Source organism: Gavialis gangeticus, unplaced genomic scaffold (genome assembly GCF_001723915.1).
Source record: "Gavialis gangeticus isolate Ggan-Ray unplaced genomic scaffold, GavGan_comp1, whole genome shotgun sequence".
In the NCBI taxonomy this organism is placed as follows: Eukaryota; Metazoa; Chordata; order Crocodylia; family Gavialidae; genus Gavialis; species Gavialis gangeticus.
This window is the reverse complement of record NW_017729025.1, coordinates 8,393,527-8,407,634: the sequence shown is the minus strand read 5'-3', so window position 1 is coordinate 8,407,634 and position 14,108 is coordinate 8,393,527. Positions and strand designations below refer to the sequence as shown.

Genomic DNA, 14,108 nt, shown 5'->3' with positions numbered 1-14,108 from the left:
GCTCGCATCCGGCGCGGGGAGCGGAGCGGAGCGGAGCTGAGCAGCCGCCTCCTGACCCACTCCCGCCTCCTCAGCGCCCTGCCCCGCCCGCGCATGCGCAAGCACACCGCCCTGGGTCGCCCGGCCGCGTACGGCTCCGCCCGCCGGTCCTAGCGCCGCCGGGTCCCCCCAGCCTCCCGCCCGGCAGGGACTCGCGTGTGTTTACGTGTGTGTAGTTGTGGGGGGGTATGGGGGTATACGTGTAGGTGTATAGATGTGTGTGGGTAAGCGTGTATGCGTGTACGTGCATATGTGTGTGGGTATCTGTATATGTGTGTGTGTGTGTGTGTGTGTATAGATGTGGGTATACATTTGTGCGTGTGTATACATATGTGTATATATGTTTATACATGTAGGTGTATAGATGTGTGTGTGCATGTGTATACACACCTATGTGTACACATGTGGGTATCTGTGTGGGTATACTTGTGTGTGCAGGTGTACATGTGTATGTATGTGTAATCCAAAAAGCTATAACTCCTGGTTCCAAACTGATACCTTTTATTAGACCAACTAGGAAACTGCAAAAATATCTAATTATATGTGTATGCAGATGTGTGTAAATGTGTGTGGGTATATATGTATGTGCATGTGTACGTGTGTATGTATAGCACAGTCTTTACTAAGCTGTGTGCGTGTCTTTCTCTCTCTCACCCGCCCCCCCACACACACTTTGGGAGATGCAAATCCCCCTGACTCTCAGGCAACACAGACAAGCTCAAATTAGCCACCACGGACAGTCTAACACTAGCGTATGCCTGTGGCTCACAAACTGACTGGGGGCAGCCCTCAAGGGCTCTAGCCCCCCTCCCCGCTCCAACACTGCCAGCTCTTGGCTTGCACTGAGGGTTTTTTGACGACTAAAAACCACTAGAGTAATTCTTCTGCTGCAAAGAACTCCGAAAGCCGGCAGCAGGGCAGGATGGTCGTAACCCCCTGGATTGCCGTTTGAAATCTCTGGGTTTACTTTGCGAATCACATTTGCCCCTGTACCAGTGCTAACATTGCGTGGCACACCCTGACACCCTTGAAAGGAGATCAAGGCACCTTGGCAGCCTGGCTGAGGATCCTTGGTGTAAGCCAAACACAGCTGAACATTTCCTGTGATTGCACCAAGTCCTGCATCTCAAGCTTGCAAACTTTATTCATATAGAGTTATTTCTATCACATTTAAAGGACAAGCTTCATTGCTATATTTGCAAACAGATTCTCTCTGCATGGGGAGAAGGAGCATTCTGATATAACCCCCTCTCATCCATCTACTTTCACTGCAAAACAGACTTAAAATGCTAATTCGGGGAGAAAACAGAGTTCATCTGATCCTCAGCACCCTAAAAGACACCACTCTTGGAGCTGGGTAATCATTTTTCCTGCACAAGATAACAAGGCAGGGAAGGAAAAAAATTCTACCTTTAAAGCAAATAGTGCTATTACCATATCGAGTGTCTGCAGAACCATAAACTGCCCAAAAATCAATATATCAGTGGAAACCCTCTTGAATTGCAGGAGGAATATGTGGATCTTGGATTCAATGGGAAAAACGTCCTAAAAATGTAGTAGTTGTTACCATAATCAAGAAGGCCAAGGTATCTGAAGTGATGCACCTGGATTAGACATTTTAGTTTTAAAATAAAAATATTGATAATTTTTCAAACGTCTCAAAACTTAGTCTGTGCATTAACATCCCCCGACAATAAGTTACAAAATTAGGTTTCCTTTTAAAAAAATGTTTACATCTCTTTAGAAACAATATTTTACAGAATTTGATGAAAGATTAAAAATGAAAAAGCATCGAATGAATGGTAGCCGAAAACAGACACCTCCCCAAAGTTAATTAGACCAAGATGCTTTCAAGACCCAGCAGCTGTACAGTTAAACTTGCTGCTTTAAGGTTCACCATACTGCATGACTGGTTTACCTTTTAGTGTTCTTTATTCTGTTAATACATGTTAGGGCCACACCTCATGTGGGAGTCAGCTGCTTTTGCAATCTTCTGGTAGCATTTACAGTTGCGGGAAGGAACTATTTTAATTATGTTGGTATGGCACTTTTGTACCACCATACTACTGCATTTAGTATTTGAGTAGGCGATCCCATTCTAACTTTTTATTCGGCTTAAAATATGGCATGGACAGGGATTTCTCTCCAAGAAGCTATTTACTTGAGTTTGTGACTTGCCCTTTTACACTCGCTGAGAGTTCGCAAATATTTTCCTGGGAAAGTACTTTTCATCCGGAAAGAGAAACAGAGACATTTCTTTAGCAAACGGGACTGCCAAATCCTATGTTATTTTATATAACAGATGTAGACGCTGTTTAGTATTTTTAACTGAACTCCTGTGCTAATGCAAGCACATGTACTTATCTCACAGAAGTATAGGTAATCTTTTAAAAAAGCCTGAATGTGCCAAATTGCCAAGTAGCTAACTCCCTTTAATTATCTACATTTCCCAACATCCCATGAACCTCTGCTTTAAAAGCGCACTTATAGCACCATGCCCCTGGGGCTCCACAATTGTCTGTTTTGTAGTAATTATGCTGAACATACCAAGGCACTCATGGCTGAGTTACTTCAGAGCTTGTTTTAAAGCCCTCTATTTTAAAGACCAATTTCTGGATGCCACAGAAGTTTCACTTCCAGGCACACTTCTGAGAACACTTCGGAGTGTTTGAAGCAACAAGTATAAGAGGGAACATAAAGTTCCCAAGTGACAGTCTCAAAACCCCCTAACAGTCCTCGCAAAGACCCCAGTCATGTGGCAGGAGGGGAAGTGGTAAATGACCATGATTCGTTGCTATTCCAACTCCAAGTGAAGGCAGAGCGCACCACGACTCCATTCAAAAGGCAGGGTTTCTAACTTCCCTCACTTCCACGTTTGTTTCTACAAGTAGATGTTCACGGCAGTGCTTGACACCCAGTATCAAATATGCTCATTTTGCATGATTCGTCTTCAAAAAATGAAGTAGCTGCTGATCAGTGATGAGCCCCAAATTCTAGTTTTATGGGAAGTGGCTTTTATCAAAGCATTTACTTTGTCTTAATCTCCACGTATAACCACAGCTTGTTGAGACCAGCTGTGGACTTGCAATATTGCTATGTGCAATACATACATCTGGGTAGAAACGGTAAAGAAAAATCAAATAAAACTTGTCAGGGCTTGTGCATCTTTCCTGATGTTGCTATGACAAAATGCTACTTTCTTTCACTTTTACATTTCATAACAGGTGCTCAACTGATGCTCCCTCCTTTTGTAAATGAGTCGGTTCCACAGACCCCTTTAGAAACCAATAGAGCTTCTCCCTACCCATGGTACTTCAAAGGACCACCGTACTGCAGTGGCACAGAGTGGAGAAGCCCTGGTCAGGGCAGAAAGCATGGAAAAAAGAAAAAAAAAAAAAAAAAAGCTGGGCAGCACATTCAGCAGTCGCTCTCCCTGCTCACTCCTGCTGCCTCCCTGTGACTGAAGAATAGAGTTACTGCCTAGCACCCTGCCCAGAGATGCAGACTTTGTGGGGGCATCATTGTATCTACCCTTCAAAGCAGTTGTCTCCTTCCTTCCAGCCAGACACTAACAAGTTTTTGTCCCTCATACTCAAACGGTGTTTTGGAGCCTTCAGAGGAAGCTTCCATTCCCCAAGTTTTTATTGGATATCACCTCTCTAGTAGGAGAGTTGAGAAGTCATGGGCTTATGGAAGCAAACAATCAAAATGCTGCTTTTGCATTGTACAACCTATGCGCCAGTGTTTATCTACCAAACAATGACGGCTCCAAATTATCTCTGTTATTACAAACTGCAGAACTTGTTCAGCGCTAACATGATGCTAAACACAAGAGAGGGATGCACAGAATGCCGAGCTTGTCAGCTGCATCACAGTCCAAACCTTTCCTCTACTTCCTTTGCAATCATCTTTGCAATGGCAAGAGAAGAGGTAGCAGCAGGGGAAGGCGCATTCCTGACATGAAGAATTCTGCTTCCAATATCTCCGGTGCCTCCGTCAAAGACAAAGTCATCTACTAGATTTCCCTCACTGTCCAAGGCCTGGGCTCTTACTCCAGATGGACCCCTGAAAAATTGGAAGAATTAAAATTGACAACAAAAAAGAACCGTCAATACTATCTAATACACTAGTGCAAGCTATAATAGAGGATCTGCTTACTATTGGCAACCCCTTTCAGGATACTTAAAAGTGAATGAGCTTTTAGGAATTAGTAACATAATCAACTATAAAACATGCATGTCCATTCTGTATGTCAAGTTTGCATGTTCCCTTTAACGTAAGACAGGGGAACTGTAGAGGCTTGTACTTGCAGCAGCACACAGAAACAAGGAAGTGGAACAGAACCAGTCTACTTCTTTCTAAATCTGAGGGAGAGGTGTGGTTTTAAAACTACAGCTAGAAACCAGACACCCCCGTCTTCTACATCTAAATCCAGACTCTGATACTTTATCTCTCTGCAGTCTGGATGAATCATTCAGCATGGACAATAAAAAACATTCATGCCATAACCAGCCACATGGTTTCCAGCAATGCTCCCTCTAAGGTGTAGCGATCTGTGAGTGCGCTGCTTCAGTCCGTGAGCATGCCGCTTCGGTCCTGCCTCCCCATTTCAGTGCGCCGGGAGGGGGGGAGGAGACACCAACCTATCAACTACAGTTGATAAGTTATCTTACCAACTGTAAGATAAAACAGGATTTTGGTCTCATTTTTTTCACACAGAGTTCTTGAATGTCATACACCCGAGTGTTAAACCTGCAGAAATTAAACAATTGATTCTGCTGCCACTATGCTCACCCAATTATTTAAAAACCTTGAAATATGCACTCTTGGAAATACTACAAAACTGAATTATTTGGGAGAAAAGAGTCTTGAAATACTAAACTACACACACACACACACACACGTGTATTATATATTAAACTATATATAAAAATTAACATTTTTATATTTCAAGGTTTATACACACGTGTGTGTGTGTGTGTGTGTGTGTGTGTGTGTGTGTGTGTGTGTGTGTGTGAGAGAGAGAGAATATATATATATTAAAATGTACTTCATTTTCTCATTCTTCAGTGTCTTGATTACAAATATCTATATAACAGTCTAATATTAAAAAAATCATCAAACACTGAATACAATTATATATCCTTGTAAAGAAAGAAGCTGACTTTTTCCACTTTAAATTACATCTACACAGTAAATTTTCACCATGTGGACTGATGCTGTCAAATAGCTGCACTGACAGGACAGTCTGTTGCCACAAACCCATCTGTATGCAGAACAATATAATGTGAAGCAGCTCACAAGCAGCTGGCACGTGGCCCCTGTGCCTCGATGCAGCCTTTTAAAGCAGCATGGTGCCATGTGCGTCCCCCGCTGGGCTAACCAGGCAGCGAGGAGGCACATGGTGTTGGGGCTTGCAGTGAAGCTCACCCAAAGGGGCTGGGGAGCAGAGCAGTTCCCTGGAGCCGGTGGAGCCCGCGCAGTGCCTGGCTCTGCCCCAGCTCCTATCCCGCCTCGGGGAGAAGTCGCTGCCTGCCCCGTGCCACTCTCCCTCCCCGCGGGGATGCTGGCATGGTGAGGAGTGGAGTGCAGCCAGCAGTAACTTACCACTGACAAGTGTCCCACATTGGCCCTGGTGCCTCTGCCACGCTTCAGGTTTCCAGGAAACCACAGCCCAGCTCCTCTCCGGGCAGGTGCGTGGCATTAAAAGGTTAATGTGTGGCAAGATTTTTTTATTGTGCGTGGCTGCACAGGCATGCAGCTTAGAGGGAACCTGGGTTTCCAGTGTTCACAGTTGCCAATGAGGCTGGCGGATATAGCTCACAAACCACCATCAGGGTTTACACTACATACAGTGGTATAGTGCAAGTAATCTTCAGTAGCAATCATGATTTGCAACATGACGGTCATCCCATGGAATGCCATGATATGCAACCAGAAAATATGTTTTGCAGCTCTGCCTTTATGGAAGCAAAGCTTGATTTATTCTCTGCGACACAGGAACACCATGTTCAATTAGTGCATTTCCTTGCAGCCGCACTTCCTGTAATACTGCTTGCACTTAGTACAGACCCAGCAAGATACTTGTTTGCTGGCTTGGACATTAATGATGACATTGCTCTATCACAAATATAATTACTAGTTATAATTACAGTGCTACAGCTCTGAGGGAGAAGGGGGGAGGAGAGGGGTCACTTACTCTAGATAAAAGCATCCACAGAGGCAACTAGACAGTGTAACTAAAGCAGGATAAACTATACGGTAAAAAGTTATGCTAGTACGTTTTCCCACGTGGGCTTGGGCAGGGTCTCACAGGCTGAGCTGGGAACTGAAGCAGTTCTCCCAAGTCGCTGGCTAGTATCCTAACTACTGGACCATCCATGCCCTGTACGCCGCACAGACGCCTATGTGGAAAGTCGACTGTAAATTTGCATAAGGCTAGTTTGTACATGGGCTTCTAGAAGCATTAATATTTTTATGATGACGATCTGATGGAAAGGGACAAAAGCTGCAGGAATGGCAAATTAAAATTTAAAAATATATAATAGGGACATATGAGTATTGGTGGTTCAAAAAACTCGCGCCCAGAAGTGATGACATTCGTGCAGTAAATACAGTTGAAAACTTCTCAAGCGTAGTACATGGAGGACATGTAGACAGAGATGTGGTTTTATATGGCTGAAATATATTAGACCAGTAAAACAGGGGTTTTGGACTGGTCAGAATAAACTCAAAAACCCTCGTGGCAAAAAGTAGCTATAGCAGCTTATGGACTGCAAACCAGTCTAAGAATTGATTTTTGCTTACCCTTCCCATACAGACACAAATGCATTTGTTCTCTCTGGTATTCGGCCTCGTTACTGGAAAGCCAGAATGTCACTGCTTTCTTTGTGTCAGGCAAGAAGCAATCATGCTGCTTTACCAAAAACAAGTAGCCAGAAGCCCCAAAGAGGAAATTCCCTCCCTCCCTCCCATCTTTCATGCCATAGAACAGGACTTTCCAACCTATAATTCCCCAGGGGGCCACACACCTTGGGGGGGTGCACCAGCAGGGGCCATGCACGACAGGGGCTGAAGCAGTAGAGCCACGGGCATTGGCAACGTGCTGGGGAGGCATGGCAGAGCATTTGTCCCCCTAGATTCCTGCACCGATGGCAGCAGCCTGGCTTGCAGCAGAACCCAGCAGCACTGGGGGAGGCAGTGGTATGGAAGTGTGCCCCCCCCCCCCCCCCCACATAAAAACTTATGAGCTGGTTTTGGCCACAAGGCCACTGGCCCATGCACACAAACCCCAACCCCTGACTGTACCAGGCACCTCACTCCCTGCTGCATAACATGGGCATGTGAACACAATCCATGCCACGCCCCCCCTAGCAGCAATGTGCAGACATGCAAGCGTGATTCCCCAAATGCAACATGCACCCTCACAGACACTCCCCCCACAACCGCACAGAGCACTCCCTGGCTGCTGCATTGTGCAGACACAATCCCCCGCCCTAGCAGAGCCCTGTTTCCCCACCCCACATACGTGCTCCCCCTACCATGTGCCCCCAGACTCACCCTCAGTTCCCCATGCCACTCATGGCACTGCCCCACCCTGTGGGGCAGAGGCAGGAAACAGCAGCCAGAGGAGGAAGAGGGAGTCCAGAGACTGCAACTGCTGTTGCAGCCAGAGCTACGGGGGAGAGGGGGGAGTGGTGGCTGGACAGGAGTGTAGGGGCCACACATTAACCCCCTGCAACTACATGCAGCCCACAGGCCACCAGTTGGACAGCTCTTGCTAGAGTCCTAAGCCCATGTATTTTCCAGCCCATATCTTGCTTCTCCTTCAAACTCAATGCTATTGCTAATTCTTTCCCAGTAGGGAGGGTAAGATGTTTCCTGGGGTGTTGCCCAGTTTAGTTTTAGATTTCCCAAGATGCAGAGCTACTTCTCTTATTTCACAACCCAACAGAGCTCACTATTAGGAAACTTATCCCTCCATTTGCATTTAAATCTGCCCTTCTCACCTTCATCTCTTTACTCTCACTCATCTAGGACGCAGAGGTCCTACCAGATTTCCAGGAATCAGGGCATAATGCTCTGTACTTACCTTGTTAGGATGCTGAGGAGAAAGTATGGAGGGAAAACCATGAACCTGAGGCCAAGCCAGGTCTTTGGGAAGGCAGAAAACTCTGTGCCTCTTTGCCAGGAAAAGAAGGAGAGATGCTTCCACCCCCACCTATGTAACTAGGCAGAGGACTGCCTGTTCGGTTTCGTGTTATGTTACACTATGCTGCTTGTTTTTCCTCTTTCTGCAAGAGAAGCTATAGTCTTGAAAAGGAAACCTCAGGCCCAAATACCCTGTTGGACAGAGTAGCGGCTTCCTACTCTAGCCCTTTACGCTGCTACTTTATTACTTGTTATTATGCCAGACTCCTTTCCACTTCATTCTACACTCCTTCATATTTGGAGCCTACGTCCCTGTCTCCTAGCCCTTAGCCAGGTTGTGAAGGATACGCTAGCCATTCTCTAAGCTGACTCCCATTTTATGGTTTTCTGCCCTCTGCATTGATTTGCTCCTCACTAATATTAACAGCAACTCCTAGTCGAGCTCCCTCCAATGACTTTCAGATTACAAGTTTGGCTATGAGAATGTTAAAGTGCACTCAACAATTCTTTCTGATGGGTAAGCCGTGCCTAAATGTATGTAGGAGAAAGGAGAAAGATGCTGGGCTTAGGTATTCATTAAATCTATCTGTGCACCAGTGCACACAAGCCCCTCCTTCAAGAAAGGCTACTAACGTGTGTCTATTCTTTGGAAATGTTCCATTTCAATGAGGGAAGGGTGTAAACTAAGGTTGGACATTGGCCTTCGCAATAAAGTTTAAGAAACAGTTAGTTATTACTGATAAGTGTTTGTACCTGAGTATATCATTAATGGTAACTTCAGGGATGAACTTCTGTAGTTGCTTCACCTGTGCACTAAGGAAACATGCTCTATACATTTCATTCATTCCAGAAGAAAGGTTTCTGCTCACCAGTTTCCATAAGCCACTATAGAGACAGAAAGGACACTTGTAGTAAATCGAATAAAACTGTGTGTACTATGTATAGAACGGTACCTCTATTAACATGTGGGACCCACTTATTACAATCTACATGTGGTATAAAACGTGCATGGGGCAAAGCAGTCTCCCACTGCATCACCTAGTGACCACACAGAGCTTTCTTCTGGCCAGAGGAGTCACCACCTATTCTCAAGGACTTCTCCTTCACTCTGAAAAGAACATTGCATTCTGAGATGGGGAGGTGCCTCCCTGCTGCCTGCAGTGCTCATGAGAGAATGGAAGTCCCACAGCAAAACCTCTTTTGTCACTGGATCTTTAAAAAGGCAGGAAAATTAGGTATGTTTGACCCTTTGGATGACATCCCACAGGCACAACAGGCTTCTTCCACTAAATATACAGGAGAACTAAAAGCTCTAATAAACCCTTTTGCTTACCATTTATTTCAATGGAAGCATTGTTTGGATGGGCCGAATGGAGATGCTCAGCACTCACCATGTCACCCCATCAGAGGATCACATCCGGCAGTCCTCTGGTACAGAGGGACAGAAATGGGGAGCTTCTAACAGAGAATGACTGAACACCTTCATTCATACTTTCATAGATTTAAAGGCCAGTAGAAACTAGTAGGTCATCTAGATTCACTCTTTACACAAGGGTTTGTAGCCTGGGTTATGCAGATACCTTAAAATCAAGCCCAGGATTAGAGCAAAGTATTTCAGCCCTGTCTAAAGTGTGGGCAAGAGGCAGAAAACAGGAGAGACCGAAGTGCCACCCATCCTCAAGCCCCATGAAATTGCAGGGAATGGATCAGGTGAGATATGCTAATCCTATTGTTAGAAAAGGGGGGACTCTGTCCTCCTCCCCACCTTCACACACATGCAAAGGGAAAGAATGATGAAAAAAATATTTAAATATATTTTTTCCAAAGATAAACAATTTCTTCCTAGAGGCTCTGAGTGATGGGAAGCCTCCCCTAGTCTGTCCCTTTGCTCATGCAGCTTAGAAATTGTATCTTACAAAACTGACTCCAACTTCCAGCCACTGAATCTTACTGTGCCTTTTGGAACAGGGATGAAATTGCCCCTACTCCAGGGGTGGGCAATTATTTTGGGCAGAGGGCTACTTACCGAGTTTTGGCAAGTTGTCGAGGGCCACGTGGGTAGCCCTGCCCCTTGGTAGATACCCTGACCATGGTCACCATCTCGTGACCGGAAGTCCTGCCCCCCCAACCTCTGACCTTTGCCACCAGAAGTCCCTCCCCTTGCCCCAGCAAGTACTCCTTTCAGCAAGGGGTTGTGTCATCTCGGAACCAGAAAAATATCAAATTATAGTCTAAAAAGTGAACATCTACAACATTAATTAATTTGATTTCAAAAAATATTTTTGTCCTGGTTTACATGCATTTGTGTAGTGCCCATAGAGGTTAGTGTATATAGTAGCTTAAAATGAAGTCTTACTCTTGTATATTGTGGGGGGTGGATATAGGTTTGTGGGGGGCTGTGTGTGTGTGTGTGTGTGTGTGGCGGGGTGGATGTGTGGGGTGTGGGTGTCTGTGTATGGTAGTGCAAGGGAGATGTGGGTGCATGTGTATGGTGGGGTGCGCGTGTGGGACTTGCCCTATGAGTGTGCATGCACACACACACGCACACACACTCCCTCCCATTTCTGGCCCTGGTACCTGGAGTAGCAGTCAGGAAAGTGGGGAAATGGCAGCTACAGGCCAAGGGAAGAGGCAGCAGGTGGGCATGCAGTGACAGCCAGGTAGGAGCTCAGGGCCTGTGTCGGTGTCCCAGGGCCAGCAGCGGCGGGGCCCAGAGCGGGGCAGCAGGAGCGTGGGACCCCTGCTCTCCCCTCCAGCACAGCTGGTGCCAGAACTAGTGCTCCTGCCACACTGCCCTGGGTCCTATGTGGGCCTGCCCTTCTCGTGGGACACTAGCATAGGCCCCACGCTCCCACCCAGCTCCCACTTCCCCACACCTGCAGTTGCCATTTCCCCACTTTCCTGCCAGCTGTTGGCCATTCCAGCACCACATGGCTCCTGACTGCATGGCTGGACTGCAGGACTGGGGATGAGCTGGGAATGATACAAACTGCTTCATCAAGCATTAAAGTTGAAGAGGTTTTGCTACATTTGTATTGTACCCAGTTTATCGCAGGTAACAATCTGGATGCAACAGCTTCTGTTCTTTTGAAATGGCTCCAAATGGACGTGGTGGTCCATACCCAATAATAAAAGCTTTTTAAATCAAAATGTCAGGTGGCACTAAAAAATACGTTGGAGAAATCCCAAGTATACAGGATCACAGGTCCATTTACCAGGCTCACAACATATAAAAGACTACTATAAACGACAATGGGGTATTTTTAGATTACCTAGCTTTCATGCTGACCGCAATTCCATTATTCAATGATTGTTTTTGATGATTAATTACATGCAGAAACAAAGTCTCATGTGAAGTTATTACCTGTAAAGAACTGCATCTCCAAAATCTTTTGGGCTGAAGTCAAACAGTTTGTAGCCTTCTCGCTTGAAGGCCAGCACTGCATTAGGACCAAGCCATACGCTGCCATCCATCCTCGGTGTAAAATGGACTCCCAGAAAAGGAAACCGAGGATCAGGAACCTGCAGCAGGAAACAATCATTGGAACAATCCGCTCCAAAACAAAATCTGAGAAACAACGTGACTGGGCAACCCCAGAAAAACTGCCAGGAAGATGGAAGACATCTTCACCCTCTAGGATATAACGGACAGACATTTACAACATGCTGTGGATGAACAAAGTTAGTAAACTGAACACAGGAAAGGAATAAAAATACCAGTCATTCCCAATCAGGGCTGAGCAAAATATAGCCTGTGGGCCATATCCAGCCTACCAAGGGATTTTTTCTGGCCCATAGCAGGTCCCTTGGTTCCACCCAGCCCAGATGCAGGGGAAGCTCAGGTTGTTGTGTGTGCAGCCAGTCCTGCTGCCCCTAAGCATGCAGTGGGGCTGGGGCAGCATCGTGGTCGGACTCACTTCCTGGCAGCCCACCGGTGGTGGCTCCTTCCGGCTGCTGCTGCCACCAGACCCAGGCCCGCTCTCCAAGCAACCCAGCGAATCTGCTGGGGTGCCTGGGAAAAAAAAAAAGGAGAAAGCCCAAACCACCTAATCTTTTATTTAAGCCACATCAAATACAGCTGAATGATAAATGCTCCTCTCAGACTGCCTATGTAAACTGAGAAAAGAACCTCTCTGAAGGTCACATGGTTGTTATGTCAAATATTTGACACTTCAAAGAAAAATGCTCATATGAATTTAATTTTCCTCTTATAATGCAGACAGTGAATTGGTACTCAGTGTAGTAGTTTTATGCAAAGAATCCACAAAGCCAATATTTGTCTGGCTGAAAGGCAATTTAAATATCTATATTCACACTCTTTACATCAATATTAAAGGCTGACTGCTATGATTCTAATTTAAAGTATGATACTTAATTATTTAAAAAAAAAACTACTCCAAGCCCCACAGTTCCATCAGCCTCAGAACACATAGTGAAACAGGTGCAATAAGCTGCGTACTGGATAAATGTTTCCTTTCACCATATAGCATTTTTCTGGCTTCAGCACCAAGTAGTCTCCCCGGAAGGGAACAATGCGAGGTTCTGGGCTGCATCCACTGATCTGAGACAGGCGATCCGAGTACAGTCCTGCGCAGGTAACAATGTGTTGACAGTAGACTTCCTCTCCCTGCCAAAAAACAGAACCCACAACTACAGATTCAACACATGAAGAAGATGGAAAAGAAAGATTAACTGTAAGCCATAAAAATAGAGCCAAGCCACCATCAGCAATCATGCCTTAAAAGATCAAGTGCAGTGTATGCATGAAGCAGTTAACAGTTTTTGCAGTTATCTCCCTTGTTCCCCACTCCTGGAAGAGAGGATGGTACCACTGTAGCTCATTTCCACAACAAAAGAATACATTAAACAGAATAAAAAACTATAAACAACTTTAAAGAACACAAAAAGCAATCAATATATCTTCAACTATGTGTTGGGATACCTTCTCCAAGCACCCTGTGTTATATACAAGCATATTTATTTGATAGGGGAAAAGACCAACCACACTTTGGCCAGACATGCAAATAATTCTAGCAAATTGCATATTTTCCCGTGACACTTTCCCATCTCAGGATGAACTGTCAGAAATGCTGCTGCCATTCTAGCCTCTAACTCTCTGCAAAGTTTTTGTTGGCAGAAGCTGCAACTGGGGAGGTTATCAAAGGAATAACTATGGCTTTTGATTAAATAAGCCGTATGTTATTATATTTAGGGTCTCTACATTCTACTGAACGAATTTCACACCATGAACCACAAAGTAAATTAAAAAGCTACACAAATTGATAACATGGATATTGCAAGTTCTATTTAATTGTTGATTCAACACAAGAGAAAAATAATTTGTCATTACTTTGCTTTCAAAGATTGAGTTGTCTTGTTTTTCATCACACAAAATTCACCCTCTAAATCTGCAATTTTTTTTATTTATAGTTTCATAGTTGGTCGGGTCAGAAGGGACCCGAGCAGATCATCGAGCCTGACCCCCTGCCATGGCAGGAAAGAGTACTGGGGTCAAACGACCCCAGCAAGGTGTTCATCCAACCGCCTCTTAAAGACCCCCAGGGTAGGAGCCTGCACCACTTCTCTTGGAAGGTGGTTCCAGATCCTAGCCACTCTGACAGTGACGTAGCGCCTCCTGATGTCTAGTCTGAATTTACCCTCTGCCAGCTTGTGACCATTATTCCTAGTCACTCCTGGCAGTGCTCGGGGGAACAGGGACTCCCCCAATGCCTGCTGGTCCCCTCTGACTAGTTTGTAACAAGCCACCAGATCCCCCTCAGCCTTCTCTTGTGGAGGCCAAATAGGTTCAGGTCCTGTAGCCTCTCCTCACAGGGTCTGCACTGCTGCCCCCTGACCATGCAAGTGGCTTCCTCTGGACCCTCTCCATGCTGTCCACATCCCTCCTGAAGCGCGGCGCG

At 45.6% G+C, this 14,108-nt stretch overlaps 1 protein-coding gene across 1 annotated transcript in view; it reads right to left on the bottom strand.

Moving 5' to 3' along the window:
- Positions 1 to 1,630: 1,630 nt before the first annotated feature.
- The window catches only part of L2HGDH (L-2-hydroxyglutarate dehydrogenase), a gene marked incomplete at its 5' end in the record, with an annotated part of 31,796 nt that continues 19,318 nt past the window's right edge, over positions 1,631 to 14,108 (bottom strand). Inside the window, 4 exons of the mRNA XM_019519877.1 lie at positions 1,631 to 4,104; positions 8,944 to 9,075; positions 11,555 to 11,712; positions 12,650 to 12,817. Coding sequence (XP_019375422.1) covers positions 3,909 to 4,104; positions 8,944 to 9,075; positions 11,555 to 11,712; positions 12,650 to 12,817 — 654 coding nt within the window. The remainder of the gene's footprint in view (positions 4,105 to 8,943; positions 9,076 to 11,554; positions 11,713 to 12,649; positions 12,818 to 14,108) is intronic.